The sequence below is a fragment of the Crocodylus porosus genome, unplaced genomic scaffold, assembly GCF_001723895.1.
Source record: "Crocodylus porosus isolate Cpor-Errol unplaced genomic scaffold, CroPor_comp1, whole genome shotgun sequence".
NCBI lineage: Eukaryota > Metazoa > Chordata > Crocodylia > Crocodylidae > Crocodylus > Crocodylus porosus.
In genome coordinates this window covers 9251420-9268877 of record NW_017728913.1, presented here as the reverse complement: position 1 = coordinate 9268877, position 17458 = coordinate 9251420, and the positions used below count along the sequence as shown (strand labels likewise).

The 17458-nt window shown below is 41.1% G+C and overlaps 1 protein-coding gene across 5 annotated transcripts in view; it reads right to left on the bottom strand.

Annotated features, from left to right (window-relative positions):
• The window catches only part of DCLK2 (doublecortin like kinase 2), a 147688-nt gene that overhangs the window by 41965 nt on the left and 88265 nt on the right, over positions 1-17458 (bottom strand). For 3 of the 5 annotated variants that reach the window (XR_002100999.1, XM_019534454.1, XM_019534452.1), the window contains exons 4-7: positions 15819-15923; positions 13478-13528; positions 8430-8524; positions 324-396 (exon numbers count right to left, since the gene is read on the bottom strand). Coding sequence is in view for 3 of the 5 variants with exons in the window: in XM_019534454.1 (XP_019389999.1) it covers positions 324-396; positions 8430-8524; positions 13478-13528; positions 15819-15923 (324 nt within the window). In the remaining 2 variants the exon portion in view is untranslated. The remainder of the gene's footprint in view (positions 1-323; positions 397-8429; positions 8525-13477; positions 13529-15818; positions 15924-17458) is intronic. The other 2 variants (XR_002101000.1, XM_019534453.1) reach the window with 1 other exon arrangement.

The window sequence follows — 17458 nt, the reverse complement described above, 5'->3', positions numbered from 1 at the left end:
ACATTGAACACCTTCAAGAGTAAATTGGATGCTTATCTTGCTGGGATCCTATGACCCCAGCTGACTTCCTGCCCTTTGGGCAGTGGGCTGGACTCAATGATCTCCCGAGGTCCCTTCCAGCCCTGATGTCTATGAAATCTGTACATGTTCTCTCTCTTTACAGTCCTGATAAAGCAAGTACAGTAAAGGTTTCTTCAAAACACTAGTTAAATTGTCAAATATCTAAGAACAGAATTTAACACATTGTCTCCAACCTAACAATTACAAAGTTGTAAACAAAGATTCTGCAAAAAATGGTAGTAACTAGTGGTTTAAGCACCTACCTTCAGGACTTTCACAATGGGGTATTTCAGGTACACCATTCACATTGGAAGAAGACCCACCATGAGGAAGAATCTACAAAAACAAGCAAGAGACCGTTATTTCTGATAACGTTAGCATACTAAATTTTAAAAAGCTACAAAAACTAGTAGAGGTGCACCGATGCATTGGTCCCATATCAGATCAGCACTGATATGAGGAAAACTGAGAGCACTGGTAATCAGCCTTTTTGTCTGATGTGGCTGATAAATGCCTCATGCAGATCAAGGCCCCCATGGTGAGGGAGGGAGTGGGAGTGGGGCAGGGGCAGGTGCTGCCCAGCTTGGATGGGGCAGGGCATGGGAGGGAGCTGCAGCTGATCTGGGGGGTGCGGCTCCTGCTGCTGCATGCAACCATGGAGGGCATGTGCCCCCGCATCTGCACATGGGGTGGGGCAGACTGCCACTGCAGGCTGGGGCTGAAGCTGTGCCAGGCTCTTTCCAGTGAGGGATTGGGCTGTGCTTGGGGCAGGAAGCGGTGGCAGTGCTGGGAGTGAGGGTTGTGGGGCTGTAGCCACCCCAAAATTTGCCACAGCCCTACTCCCAGTGCCACCGCTGCCCACCCTAAGTGCAGTCCACCCAGTCCCCGCACTGGGAAGAGCCTGGTGCAGCCCCTGCCCCAGCCAACCCTACTCCATGTGGAGATCTGGGGGCACACTCTCCTCATGCCCTCCTGGGGTGTGTGCAGCAGCAGGAGCCACCCACCCCATATCTCCCAGATGAGCCGCGGCTTCATCCTGTGCCCCACCCCACCTCAGCTGGGCAGCACCAGCCCCACTCCCACTCTCTCCCTCACTGTGAAGGCCTTAATCTGCCCCCACCCCCACATACACCTTCCCTCCTTCCATGCCAGCCCCCACAACAGACTTACCAGCTGGACCAAGCTGTTCTTCATGCTGCGGGGCCACATACCAGAATCGGATTGGTATTGACTGATATGGCTCGTTTAAAATTGGCCATCAGTATTGGCCCCAAAATCTCTATCAGTGCAACCCTAAAAACTAGTTCTATTCCCTTCCCTTTCATTTTTATAATTTTTCTCCTCAAAGTTCAAGATTATTACTTTACATTAATGCATCCATATTGATCCAACTCTGAGGTCCCTATTAACATAAGTGGTTCCACTGATTTTACAGGGACTGTTACAAGTGAGTGAAATTCTCTCCACGTGCATAAAGTGAGGGAGTCAGAGCATGTGCATTCCCTCCTAATCACAAGAAATTAGATTGCTCAAAGGATAAGTAATGTAATACACAAACTTGTCACCTCAAAGCCACAGATTTAAACCCACGAATAAAAATGAACTATTACTCGAGCTGTGCATTGGCCCCTGTAGGTTCAGAGTCTCATTTAATATTTCACAATACCACCTCAGTTAGTAGTTTTACTTATTGAACCTCCCCGCTCTCACTCTGATGCGTGATCTATTTAAATTAGTACTGAAACATATGGGAAAGAAATGCACAGAGAATTTGAGGCTCACTATGAACTTATGCAGAAAACTGTTAACAGTTTTGAGTGACTAATCAAGGTAAGGAATCAGAAGTGGCCAGATACAATTCTAGCCATAGTACTCCCTGAAAGCAGTTGGCTATGGACACTGATGAGCTTTCCAGACTGGGGAAAGGTCTTAGACCTGGATGTTGGGGGATGGTGTAAGGGAACTTGCTTTGTTATCACTAGCTTCTGTGCCTAAAAGGAGAATCTGGTCCTAGCAGTCTGCAGGTACTAAACTTCAGAGCACTCTTCATCTTAATAAATTACTATTGAAGAAAAAAGCACCTAAAAGGGTCTTAAGCTCAGTATCTGCTGAAACAAGGCTCTGCACAACACCAGGGAATGCAAGCAGATCACAGGCTCTGAGCCAGCACTGACTTACAACAGGCCTTCATGGTCTATGACATATTCATTTATTTTTGCATGTTCATTTCAGTTTGTATCACCGGACCCCAAACTGGAGTAAAGGACTGCAGTAATTTATTGTTTGATCTTCTGTTTGATTAAAATCTTTCATTGATGTTTTCATGGGGTAAATCTGATATAAATGGGATCCAGCAGTACCACGCTTGGTAGGTACACCATACAGCAAGTACTCAGTGTATAAACATTTCCCTCAATATGGGCAAGTAATTGCCCAGTGCATTACAATTGCTGAAGAACCACACTGACCTCATTCTTCTAGAGAGATTTAGGTCCCATCTACATGTTACACTTAAGGTGTGATTAACCAGTTAATCACACCTTAAGTGGTCACCTGGTCACACATTCAGTCAATTAATGGCATGATAAAAAGAGGAAAAAGCCACAACTGTAGAATACCTGTTTCCTATCATGCCATTAATTGAACATGTAGCCATGGGCCCTTATGACTGGGAGTCCCATCAGTTAATTGGAGCTCCCAGCTGGGGGGTCCCATGTGCACACTCAAGCCTGGGAGCTGCCAGCTCATGCTGGCTCCCAGCCTAGAGGCTGGCAGCCCCATCAACTGATGGGGTTCCCAGCCACAGGGGAGCTGTGTGCACTCCTACAGCTGGGATACCATGTCAGCTATGGTCTCCCTACCATGAGGACCCCTGGGAGACCCCTGCAGCTGGGAACCTGGGTCAGCTGATGGGACTCCCAGCCACAGGAGCACATGGCACACCCCTGCAGCCAGAGCTCTGTCAGCTGAGAGAGCTACCAGCTGCAGGAGTTTGCTTCTCGCTGATGCAAGGGAATCTCAATCCTGGGCTCCCCCTGAACCGGCAATAAAGGGTAAAGGGATCTAATGCGTGAGCTGCACAATCACACACCCTGCCACGTAAATGTGGCATGGCAGGAGGTGCGACTGTGTGGATGGTGCATTATATCCCAGCATGCCTTTGCCTGCATGTGTAGAGGGGTCCTTAGAGTAATTCATATGCAGAATTCTTATACCATTTATCACAGATATTGATGGACTTCATACTAATGGGCATGGTTATGATTTCTTCCAAATACAAACAGGTTAAATTTTTCTATCTGTTATATGCGAAGTGAAGGTGTTTAAATGCTATCTGAAGGCAGGAAGTAAGCTTAGATGCTTCATTCTTTCTACTTTAGTAGGGGGTAAGCAACTGTATAAAAATTCTACTTCTAAACTTTCTTTTGCTAATATGAATAGATGAGAAGTTAAAATCTTGAAGAAGACTGGCTTGCTTGATCCACCAAATCACTAAACACATATGCTTAATTTTAAAATCATTAGTAGTCCCTTGAAATCAAAAGGACTTCTCAGTGGCTTAAGTGAGTTGATGGATCAGGGCCTTAATCTATTTTAACTTAATTTTTTGGTTAATAAATTAAAATGTAACATAAACAGAAATTAAAACCCAGTTATGCTTAGTTGCATAATCAGGGTCCCTCAAAGCTGAAATGTCTTTACTTACAGAAATTTGCAAAGTCAGGCTAAGCTTTATGAGGAGTCACATATAATGCAGGGGAAAACAAGTATGCTGACTAAATAGATTTCCTAACCTGTGCTACTACTGTGATTTGAGTAGTGTGGACTGAAAAAAATATTTTGAATAAAAAAAGAAACTGAAAAATTTCGGCTGAACTAGCTAGTTTGAGATGCTTCCATCCTATCCTCTTAAAACAAACAAACCCCCCCCCTTTAAATCTTGGCTGCTTTTCACAATCAGTACATTCAAAAGAGCATCAGGAAGTTAGAGACCAGGTTTAAAAATATTTTATTAAGTATGAGGCAACAAATGTATTCTTTCAGTAACTTCAGACCCTGTTTTCAAATAGGGGGTTACATTTTTAGGATGTAAAATTCAGTAGATATGCTAGAACTAAGAGTAAATATGTACTTTAAGAGCTTTAGGGATCTGGGTCACTGAAGATGCATATAAAGCCAACTAGAAAGGCTGTATTCTTCAACTAATCTTTCTACAGAACAGAAAAAGCACTGTTGTACATGTTAAGTTTTCCTGCATCATCCAAGGCACCATCACAATTTGTTTGATTGCCAAATTTTGGCATGGATCAGCAAATCTCGCCTCCTGTTATAATGTAAAAATGATATACCTCACACATTACTCAGCACTCTTCCATTTAGTGCTCTTATATTTCACATCTACATTCACAGCCTGAAACAAAGCTTTTACAGGCCCTCAAGAAATGAACCTTTAATGAAGAGATTCTTGACCATCTCTGGACTCAAAGCACCCCTTGTCAGATCAAGTTGCTCCTTTTTAGAGTCAAGACACTCTTCCGAAAGTGGGAGCTCTTAGTTTTCACTCATTTTTTAACTACAGAAAAATAATAGAGCCATTCTTCTGTAGCAAAGACCAGAATAGGTCAGAATGTTTTTGATAACTGTGGATTCATATTTGAAATATCTGGGTTTATCTTGTAAATTGTGTAAGTGTTTGGACACTTAACTGCACTAATATCATATTCTTGGCCGGTTTTGGTTTGCCTTGTGGCTGCTTGCCCATCACCGCTACTACTGCAACCACCAGCCTGCTACAGCCACCGACTGCCACTGTTGCTTGCCCCACAAGTCCATTTCCTAGGAGCTGTGGGGTACAGATCCATCCTGGGACCTTCACTGCATATGACAGCCCTGTACTAACCCATCCTCACAAAGCAGCAAATAATATTAACCTCCTTTCCATCATGTAACAAATAGAGCCATCTATTTGTAATATGGCCTGATTCTGCAGTCCTTCCGCTGGTTAAATTTCTACTGACTGCAATATCACCACATAGGCTAAAATACAAATTTTACAGGATTGGGATCTTAATCATGCAAGTTAAAGTACTGTCCAACAATCCATGTTGGACTGAAAGAGTTTATCAGAAAATACCCTTTATTAAAAGATAAGCCATTCATTATAAGTCTCTTCCCTGTGATTGACTTTCTGGCCCTGAAAATATTATTGCTACTGAATAAACAATGCTGAGAAGGCTGGGAAGACCTTGGGAAGAGAACACACTTTCTCTTTACTTTGTAGGAAAAGTAGCTGGCAGAGAATATGATGTAAAGCTGAGGATCTGTGATTAAGAAAGTAAAATAGCTATTGCAGTCATTATATTTTCCTATTCTACTGCTCTGATGACTAGAATTACCATTCAAGCACTAACCCAATCTTTTGAATTTATTATCCAGCTTCTATCTCTAGTAAAATCCGCTGTCATTTGCCAGGTGCCTCACTCTTTAGGTCAAGACAATACTGGTGTAACAAGGGAATTGTGTGTGCAGCTGCTCTTACTGCAAGCTCATTTCAATAAGTTGAAAATCAACCCTGATTTCTCTTTTTCAGACAAAGAGACATTGCAATAATTGGCTACAACGATCATGCAGCACCAGACAGCACTACCAGACCTGTTAACCTTTTTATCAAAGAATTAACAAGGCATTTTTCTAGAATATGAACTGCCCTTAAGGAAGGGAAGTAATCAGTTACACGGCATTTGTGGGGATTAAACTGAACATTTTGGCTTCTTCTTTTTAAGCCACAGAAAAAAAAGTTAAAGGAAGAACGAAAATGCAATGTTTTGAATTACAGAAGAAAACGCTACCATATGACATGTGGATCATATGCAGATATAAAAGATAAGAAATTTCTTTTAACATCTTCCTAATTTTTAATGTTATTTTTAAAAAGTAAATGCACATATGTACTAGAAAAAGAGCAGCCTAGACTTTAACTTTCCTAAACCTGGATCATATCTTGTGCCTTTTTTATGAATAATATCCTGCTACATTTTCTATATTTACATTTTTTCAAGGCTACAATCACTGTCACCTGCCAGACTGCTGTTCCTTTTTACAAGTGCAGAGTGCAGGAAGCCAGCTTATGTGTGTAAGGGTGGTCTGCAACAGCTCTAGTAGCAAGAGACATCACCAAGAGACATCACCAGCGGGACATGACAAGGATTATAAAACCCCAAACTGAATTTTTCTCTCTCTCCTTTTCTTCTGTTTTTTGTTTTAGACTTGTCAAATCTAAAACCACAAAAATATTAACATCCTCTTAAAAACATCTGAGAGGATTCAGTTATAACCATGCCATAATAGTACTCTTATTATTTGTATGTTTATGTCTTTGAACCTCATATGTGCTTGCTGGACTATTTCCCAGAAAACAGACATGATTGTTGGGAATATATCCCAGAAACAATGTCATGACAGAATTCATTAACTTCTTTTTGGCACCAACCTGAAGGTTTATTAGCTAACCTTACCAATGCCTCTGGTAATCACATATAGCTGGGATCTACTTCTGAACAGGTGCGTACTCATGGGATAAAGTGGGAAGTGGCTACTATTTTGATAAGTACTGTACAGTTTTAGGGATGAATGATTTATTTTTGCTGGCGGTTGGTACAAGCCTAGCATGACATGAAAATCCATTAATTTCAAGTATCAATTACAATTTTAAAAAACGGAAAATTACTGTGGAATCTAATTGGCTGAAACTGACAGTAAAAGGGAGAAAGGACTTTTCCCTCTCCTTTAAAAATAGCCTTTAATGTTAGCTTGTTGCTGTCAGCTATTATCTCCATCTTGATAGTACTTAATAATAATCTACTAAAAGCAAGCAGTGTAGAAAAACTGGAGCAGTAATTACCTATAACTCTGCATTTGTAATTTCACTATAGTAAGGCAAAACATTCTCTTAAGTGTAGTTGCAGACCAGACTGAATGGACAGCCTTAGTTTAAACAAAGCTGGTGTTGCAGTATACAACACCAGAGATTTTCAGAGCCAACTGCTATTGTTCTTACACATGAACGACAAAAGTATCCAGTGAAGTCCATATCAATCTAAGTCCATATATGGCAAAAGGCACAAGAACCTGGTGTAGCTCAGGATCATGGTTTCAAAGCAAAAGTACTACATTGCACTACTCAAGCCAAACAATTCAAAACACATAATGGCATTTATCAAGACAATAAAATTTCTTTCTGGCAGACTCACCACAGAAGCCTGACAAAAATCAGAGCATATTCCAGTCAAAATAGATAAGGGATAGGCAAACTTTCCCAGCTACAGGCTAGAATGACCCACCCAATATCAGAGATGGGCAAGCCCTAGGACCAAGCAGCTGCCGCTGCTTGTCTCAACAGCTGCACAGAGAGAGCACCAAAGCCCCCTGCTGCCAAATGCTGCCAAAACCCCATGTCTGTGGGCTGGATCCAACAGTTCTACTGACCAGATCTCACCTGCAGGCCATAGGTCGCTAACTGCTGAAAAAGAAACCAATACGCCTCACCTCACCTCACCCCAAATGAATACCATTCTAACCACAATCTGTCCTTCAGCTGGTGTCAAAGTGGCACTGTTGCTTGCTACAGAATTATGCCACCTCTTCACACCATTGTGTTCATCAGTGGAAGCTATTATCCAATAGACTCCTCAAGGAGCACATCCTCCAGTGCCTTTGGATGTAGGCACTGATGTATTCAACTAGAAAATTCTTGGCTAAGAGGCAATATCAACTGTCTAACAGTAAGTTCCTCAACCCTTCGCCAGTCCCTTAACTCCAAGATAAAAGGCCCAGAATTGAATGATTTTCCTGGGCGCAGAAAGGTGAGGATTCCCTCTTTGTGAAACTGAAGAACACAGCCATACAGAAAGTTACTCCTGTAGGGAGTAACAGGGGTGCATTAATAACACGTGTGTATGTCAGAGGGGAACAGCACCATTCAGTGCTGCAGAGGATGTTGTGGACAGGGCTGTATCCCATAAGTCAGCTGGCGGAAGACACAGCAATATAGATCTTAAGGATAAATTACCTCAGAAGCTTCATCTGTTCAAGTGAAAGTGCAAGACTGGGAGGGCATAAAAAGGAAAGTAAAAGCCACTAAAAGTCCTTGTTTTTAGAGACAGCACAGAATCTCACTTTTTATCTTCACCTATCCAATTTAAATGAATAAACATACAAGCAAGGTTTGCTCATGGGACAGAAACAATTTTCATTTTTTTCAGTGTAAGTACATAGTTTTACTTTTTATGGTCAAATACAATCCTATAATTTCTTTCAATGAGTAAGCAAGCTTAAAGTGAATTGCAAAGATCAAGATTTCCAGTACATACCTTGAGTCCACGAAAGCTGCCTGGGCTAGTTGGTGAAGAGCTGGAGGACTTGGTAGATTTTGGAGTGGATAGCTGGCTACTTGGCGTTCCATTGACTGATCAGAACAACAAGGAGGAAAGAAGAGATTATTAAAAAAAAAAACACAGTTATAAGACTATGTGTCCCTGTGATAAGGTATTATTTAGGTCTCCACATACAGATCAAATAGGCCCAATACAAACAAGTATCAAGTGTAGAGCCCAATAATACTGCATCCTTTGGTCCCCCAGAACACCCAAGAGCTGGAAACCGACACAGGGTGCCTACACAAACACAGCAGGTACATCTACATGTGCAGTTAATGCAAAGCAATAAACTCTAGAGCAGTTTGAGCCTGAGTAAAGTACTCCTAGCCACAGCGTCTAGATGTGCACCTGGGACAGCAGCAATTTGAGCTGGGGCAAAGTAGGCTTAGGCTGGTAGGGGTACGGGGAGAGGGGAGGGAGGAGGGTCAGCCCTGGGCTCCAGGTGGGAGCATCGGGCAGCAGAAGGTCTAATGGGGCACAAAGGTACTGAACTTGTAGAGCCATGTGGCTAGGCACCAGGTAGGAGTCTGGCCCCCAGTTGGCTGGGCTGTGTAGTACAGGCAGTCCTCGACTTGCAACATTTCGAGTTGCAACATTTTGCACTTACAACATTTATAAATTGACACCATGTTTCAACTTTATGATGTCAGTTTCAACTTTACAAAGCTTGATCCAATGCGACGCCATGCCAGCAAACAAGTTCACTGCGTCGCTCATCTCCCTGGAGAACATCTGTCCAAACTTCCCTGGACACTTTCTTTAAGAAAGGAGACAAGGCTCCAGAAAAACCTGCAGCCAAGACACCTGAGAAGACTCCAACCAACAGCCCTTCAAAAAGTCCAACCAAGAGCCCTTCAAAAAGTCCAGCAAAGTCCCTCAAAGAAGTCCTTCCAAATCAATATGATTGCTATTTACAATATATATACATTAATGTAGCTATATTACTCATCTATAATTGATTGAGTACAAAATTCTGGGGTATTTTAGTGAAAATTGGGTATTGGGCCTTGGTTCAGGAACCAATCCCCCATTTATAAGATTGTTTCTTCTGAGAAAATTGGTTCCAAGTTACAACGTTTCAACTTAAGACGTGGTGTTCAGGAACCAATTGTGTTGTAAGTCCAAGGACTGTCTGTACTATCTTATGGCAGAGTTAATTAGTTTACTGCACCCTAATACATGTGTAGACAGTGATGCTCTACTGTGTAGCTAATTATTCTATTCTGTAGTAAAGGCCATGCAATGGTGATGCACAGGGGGTGCACATGTACCCCCTGAGAGCGCTGGTGTACCCTCTCAGCAGCTGGTGTATCCCCTGCTTAGGTGGCAGGCAGGGAGGAGAGGTGGGAGCACTGGTGCCCCCCCTGAGAGCACCAGTGAGGGGGTACACCAGGAGAAGTGCCGCTGGCCCTTCTAGGCATGCCACTGGCACTTCCAGGCAGCATTCCCTCTAAGAGGGCTTCTGGGTTGGCGTGTGGTCAATGCAATCAGCTGCAGTTGCTGACTGGCCACTGGGGGGGCAAGTGCCCCCCCCCCTTATCCCCCCAACTCAGGAGGCATCAGTCGCCCATGACAGAATGTGTAGATGCACCCAGAGTTACTAATCTGGATCTTCAAGTCTATTCATTGCCAGTGGGTGCATCTACCCAAGATGCTAACTGCATGGTAGCCTAATTCTACTACGCAGTAGAGTGCAGAGAAAAAAACATGCTAATACACTACTGAGCAATAGTATTAGGCCACTGAGTAGTTAGAATCACTAAAAAGCCATGCAGTAGTGACATTTACTGCACATAGATTTAGTACTTGGTTATACAAGTACTAAACTGAATGCACAGTAACTACAGTGCATTAATGAACACATAGATGCACTCAGTGAGAATTTTTGGTGCACAAAGGCTGCAGGTTTATACCATGTGACAAAACCTTGAGAGAGACGATATAGATTGCCAACCACATATTTGATCTCATTTTTTCCATTTGCAAAGTCAACATATCGCTTTATAGCTTTCTGTACATAATACCTATATAGTATATGGAATATAATGCAAATATAGTTTATTTTCATTTTATACTAAAACAGAAATATTAGGCAATTGGTCCTCATGGAACCCTTATGAAAGTAAAAATTACACTATAAATTATAGTAGCAAAACATTAAAAAAGCTTAGCATTTCATTGATGAACTTCTAAGGAATTACTTTGAGCATCAATAATAAAATAGCACAATTAAAGTAGAAAAAAGTATTTTCTCTTTCCTTTCTAGAATTCACCCAGTTAAACCCACTGTATTTTCATTGGCTTGGATGGCAGCTAGATCAGGCCCTGTATTCTTTGAAAACAGACTTAAAAATATTATTCACTGGGTTTAACAAAGGACTCCCTATTACATGATGCACTCTATTGGGTTTTTTTAATCCAAACCTTGCTTGCCTGGGAAAAAGAGCTGGACAAAAAATAAACTTCAATTTTTTTCAGAGAGGAGCTACATTTCCTTTAAGGCAACTAAAAGACTGCCAACTAGGCATTTAGTTTCCATGGAAACACGGGTTCCCATCAACACCTTTTCAGATGTGTAAAGAATATAAGGGGCCTTGTGCTACTCCTTTAATAAACACCATTGTTTTTACTGTGCAAGTACTTGCCAACATACAGAACTGACATTCCCTGGGAACTGACGAGTCTTCCTACATATGCTCTTTATTTTATTTTGTAATGCTGGAACAGCTGTGATCTCAATGGTTATTGTAATTATTCATCAGCCTCCAAAGACCCCTCTTTTCCTCAACAAATGTCTCTTCCAAGATGTCTGATGATAAGGATAGGAATCCAACATTATCCAAGAAATTAAAATTCAAGACTGAATTTTGAGTTCCTGCTTCTCACTCTGCTGTGGCCCACTGATAGCCTAAACCTACCTATTCTACTTGATACAAATTTTGGTCTTGGCTTTAATGACAGCAAGACCAAGATTTATACGATTTTGGGTAAGTCACTTTGGGGAAGATACTCAAAGCTTCTTAAGGATTTTGGAGCATAAATTGTACTGGAAGTTCTTGAGATTCTTTAACTCTTAATTCTCTCTGTATCAGCCACTGTGTCTGTAAAATAAAATGATTAAATGCCTGGGTGAAAAGGGCTTTTTAAGCGTTAATTCATTTTCTACTTTTGGGAAAACCATAACAAAAATCAAATTCTAGCTGTAAAAGAAAAAGTGTGTGAACAAAGAGAAACTTCTCTAGAGAAATCTACCTGAAATGGGCTATGCAGAGGTACAGGAGCAGAAATAGTCCTTTTTATGGTTTCAAGATTCATTTTATACAGCTTATACTATGCATATAAATCCTATGCAGGACTTAGTATTCTGGGGTAAGTCCTATCAATACTGTAATTTTTACCAAGATTATTAGCCAGTTAGTACCACGATTCTAAGCTATTCTCATGCCACATGGCAAATCCTGTTAGAAACACTTAATACTGAGCCCACTTTTTCCTAAAATGGGATACGGCTGTCTTTTGAATTGTTCATAAAAATAAGCTTCAAATTTTAGGTAAGAACAAAGACCATTAGCCAGGTCCATACAAGTGACTGGGCAGTAGTTGATCGTTTCCTATTGTATCCCTATGGGACGGGACATCCCATAATAGTTTGCTGACCTCCCAATACTCTTATCCCTTACTAAGCTACCCAGATTTGATTAGTGGGCACATGGTATTGTCCTTTAGAACAAAAGCTGTCCGATAAACACAGTTCAACCATGTTTTTTTGACCTATAGAGAAGATCAGCTGTAAATATTGCAAGGAAAGATCTCAGAGGGCACAAACCTGGGAGAGGCTCAGCCTCAACTTCCAGAGCAGACATCTTGCCCTAGAAGCTTCAAAGATTTTTACAAGGAAAATCAGCTATCACTTCAAACTACAGTACATTCTTTTCCCATTCTCATTAAAAATAATATTTTCAAAGCTTCTAATCTAATCTTAAACTGTAAAATCATTGGAACAGAGCCTGGGCTTTCTTGATATGTGGCAGTATCAAGTGTATTCTAGCCACTGAAGAACACAGATAGAATAACCTCCCTCTCCCTGTTTTTTAAATGCTTAATAATATTATTCTCTGCCAGAGTTGACCATAGCAAGGTGCAGGGCCCGAGGCAAATCAGCTTGTGCAGGGCGGCAGTGGGGAGGGGTGGCAAGTGACCAGACGTGAAGCCGGCCCAACTCCGTGGAGTCCCCCAAAGCTCAGGGCCTGGGGCAGTAACCCCAGTTTGCCCACCCACCTATTCTCCACTAACATATGAGATAGTTTAAAAATTAAGTTAGTCTTGTTTTTAACTTGTATTTCCAGCATGGCTACAAACCACCAGTCATTTGTAAATTAAAAATCCGTGTAGTTTCCCAGGAGAGGGAGTATTTCTTACGATGCTATCAGGATCATTTGTTCCTTTCTCCACATAAATACCCTTCTAGGTACACTGGAACTTGTTGGCTCTGGGTCTAGGGCTTACTATTTTGGAGATCTAAGAAAGATTTTATTTGTTTAATTTTGGCTCACACAGAAATTTCAAAACATACAGGGCCTAATTTATCCTTGGGTAAATTAGAATTCTGGTACAAAATTTGCAGCACTTCTCACTACTAAGCTTCAGGTAAACTTGTCTTGTTTACTGGCTGAAATTTCTCATTATCATGCTGATATAAATTTGTTCCTCCCAAAGCCACTCCTGTATTTGCAGCAAAAATTAGATTCATTAAGGTGTAATTTGATGGTACCATCTACAGATGACTGACAATTATAAACATCACTTAGGCGTTCGCCTCAATCAAAAGATTTACTATGATAAAATAGATGCAATACACCTTTGTTTTGCAGAGCACGTGATGCATGTTAAAAGCCACAATACATTTATGAAAATGGAAAGAAGGGTAAATGAAAAGGCAGGAAACACACTAGTGATATAAAGCCATAATAATAATGGCTCACCTGGGGATTTTGCTGTAGAATAAGCTGTGGAGTAGTGGCCACCCCTCTTTACTGTACTCAATCATGATACAAAAGGAGAAAGACATTAAGGAGAGAAGTTATTTAACAGGTCTGAATGTACATGAAAGGAAGAAGGGTAAATAAAGATAGATAAAGACTAAATAGAAAAAATAGTAAGTAAATACAAGCCTATAGACACCATGGATAAAATTTTCAGATTCCTCTAGTAATTTCAAAACCGATTTCAGAGCCAACTTCTCAGTAAGAGACTTTCAATAAAATTCAGGCTCTGAAACTTTATTTTTCAGTTTTCAGGACCACAATCACTTAGGTTCTTTATCACAGTTTTATTCTTTCTTTTCATATAAAAGAATATGTGGGATTAAATTTCTTGCACCAGCAATTATTTGTGTGTGTAGGAGTGTAGGGAGAACGTTACTTTGTGTGAGTAGGAGTGTAGGGAGAATGGTACTTACATTCACAATACTGTATACGTAATAATAAAATGGCAGTATAACCCTTGCTGTTTAAAACTTTTGGGCAACTTCATTGCTGATTTATATTCCATGCAATCCACCTACAGTTTATAGGATTGTATGAGGTGTACATCACTTGTAAAATTCATCCCTTATATTTCCTGTGGCAATTATAATTGTTCTTTGAAGCCTTTTAGCTAAGTATTTAACCCTTATTCAAGAAGATGAATATGCTACTTTTAAAGACTTTCATAAGCATCAGCCCAGAAAAGGAATAAACACTAATTTGAAAATAAGTACAGAAGTTAATATTCTGGTTTTAAATATGCACACAGGAGCTGAATCTCAAGCCAGAACCAGAACATGGTATTATAAATGTACAGTGAAACCTACGATGGAATTGCATGAGACTGGGAAGAGTTCTGGCTTAAATAGTTTCCATCTTAAAGAGGAACTTCTCAGGCCCTCTACACTCTGCTTACTTGGTGCTCTCTACCAGCCCCTCTGCTCCATGAATTCTTTCTTTTCCAGCATCCCAGCACAGCTCCTCTATTTCCTACTTACACTATGCACGCACACACGCACACACACACACACACACACACACACACACACACACACACGGCAATTACTTTCCATTTTATGGAATCATAAGAAAAAGAGGAGTGGAAGGGACCTGTGGAGGTCATCTAGTTCAACCCACTGCCAAATGTCAGATCATCCGTATCCAAACCATTCTAAGAAAATCCTCTGTCTAAAATTAGTCAAGCTACACCGTCAACCCTAACACAACCACAAGGCATAACACTCTAACCTGCCACAAGTAAAACAGGGGGACAACAGCAGCCAATGTCCTGCTGCTAAGAGGGTTGGCATAATGTGCTTGAGAGTGATATACAGAATGATTCTGCAAATAAGCCCCAAATTTCCTTTCCTTTTCTACCTTACACAGACTAAATATACAGAATTCCCTCTAAACCATGGTGGGACAGTAGACATTTTCTGGCTTGAGCAGATTTCTGGATTTTATGGATTGTCTAAAACAGGTTTCAGAGAGAGAGAGAGAGAGAGGGGGGGGGTGTGTGTGAGTGTGTGTGTGTGTGTGTGTGTGTGTGTGTGTGATGTATTCAGGGGTTCAATATCAGTGTTACTTTTGGAACTCTTAAAAAAATCCAACTAAGTTTTACTATATAGAGGTTTTACATGTGAACTAAAAACTAAAAGCAAAACTTTTCCCACTGTACTCATTTGTATTTTCAATCAAGATAACCAATACTTGGAATATGTGTTATTCAGTAACTCTAGCATCAGGTAAAGAAACAATTTGGACATTATTGTGAAATTATAGGAAAGACCAGACGGGGGGAAAAAGTTTATCTTTTGATGGTCCTCAGATCCCAAAAGAAATGAGAGGGGTTTCTAAAAATTACTTCCAAGAGACAAAATGCAATATTTTGACTATATGGTTCACCTTTCGGAAGCAAATTTTAAATTCCATGTGTATATTTTAGTGAAATGAATGAGATTAAATCATATGATCATACAACAGTTGAAAAGAATGTTCAGAAAATCAAACCCCATGCTGAAAATAAACTCTTAGATTAGCACAACCTGGGGTAACGTTCACAAATTAAAAAGTTTAGCCTGTAACCAAAAAAAGAAAGTTTTTGTTTGCAGGATGCAGAAAAAACCCATTTCCTGCTACAAATTAGTGTAAGCCCCAGCACTTCCTGCATAAACTGATTCATATACTTCTTTATGAAGTTAAGTGTGGCATTTACACTTCACACAAAACTCCCAATCTTTTCCATTCATACAACAAAATTGTAAGTTTAATCTGTTTTTGGTCTTTCTAATAGGTATACCTGAAGCAGGCGACTTGCTTCGACGTGAAGGTCCAGGGCTTTTGGATCCAGAATGCCTAGCTGTACCAGGTGAACGAGAATAAGGTGATTTCATAACACGGCATTCTGCAAGTAAACAGATAGAGTTTAGAAAATACTTCTGTGTACAGATTAACTTCCAAACCAAATCATCTAGAACTGCTGTTTATTGCCCAGGAAACAAACCCTGATATTTCCCAAACATTTCTGCCAAGTTAAACAGCAATAATTTATATTAAAAAAACCCCAAAACAAAATCCAAAAAAACTTTAACCCACAAACTATATAAACTTTATTTTAAAGAGGCCAAATACTGAAATATTCTGGATTGCAATATTTTGCAATATTTTGCCATGTCTTACAACAATTCATGCAATAGTGAAAATTTGTATTTAGGCAGAGATGAGCCAGTGAAGTGGGTGGAGCAATGCTGGCTACTTCTGATATTTGCACTTTGTTATGACAGCTTTATATCTTTATATAACAGCAATACAGAAGACTTTGTCCTATAGCAGAGGTTGGCAATTATTTGTGCTGGAGAGCCACTTAAGGAGTATCAACGAGCTGCTGCAGGCAGGGTTCAGAGTGGGTGCTGACCTGGCCAGGGGGATGGGGTGGTAATTGATCCTATCTGGCCCTGAGCCTGTCTTCCCTTCATCCACTGCTGGGGGCACCAAACAGAGTGGGCAGGCGGTGTCTTCACAGAGAGAGACCAGCCTGGGAACTGTGTGGGCAGGGAGCTCTTGGACAGGCGGAGGGGATTGGGCTGTAGGCGGCCAGGGAGTGGGACAGGGGGGCAGGGCCAGGATTGCTGGGCAGTGATGGTGTGGGCCAGGACATGGGGCAGAGCCATGATCCACTCCCTGTATGTCTCTGTGACAGGTGGTGGTTCCACAGGCAGGGGCATGCAGACAGCAGATCGCAGCTCTACCCCAGCCCTGGCCCTATGTTGTCACTGCCCTGTGATCCCGGTCCTGGCCCTCCCTGCCTGTCCCACTCCAAGATGCTGCTGCCTACATGCCCACAACTCCATCCTATCCACCTGCCTGAACATGCCCTGCCTGCGGGGGTCCTGAGCCTGTCTCACTGAAACCTGTTCTTTCCACCTGTATAAGACAATTTCATTCTACCCATATTTTATATCAGTCTACTTATTTTTGCCAAAAATGTAGTGCTACCTCTAACAATTTTCAGAGAAAGTGAATAATGCCTGCAGGCACCAAAGGCCAGATCTAGATGTCCCACCTATATACCATGCAACATTAAATAAAAAGAGAAGCTAATAGAAGAAATCGGTAGTCATATGCATATTGACATGTTCATTCCTTTAATAATCACTGGACATACCTACATGAGATGCTAACTACGCAGTAGCTGAATAATACTGTGTGGTCGCATCACAGTACAAATATTGCTAATATGCTACTACACAGTATTAAGCTACTGCGCAGTAGTGTCACTAAAAAAGGTGCTTCTGCACAGTAACTCCAGTTACTGCACATTTATTTGGTCCTTGATTACAATCAAGGACTAAATAAACGTGCACTAATCACAGTACAGTAGCGTGTCATGTGGACATGCCTACCAATTCCAAAATTTTCACTCTCTCTCAGTAAATCCAG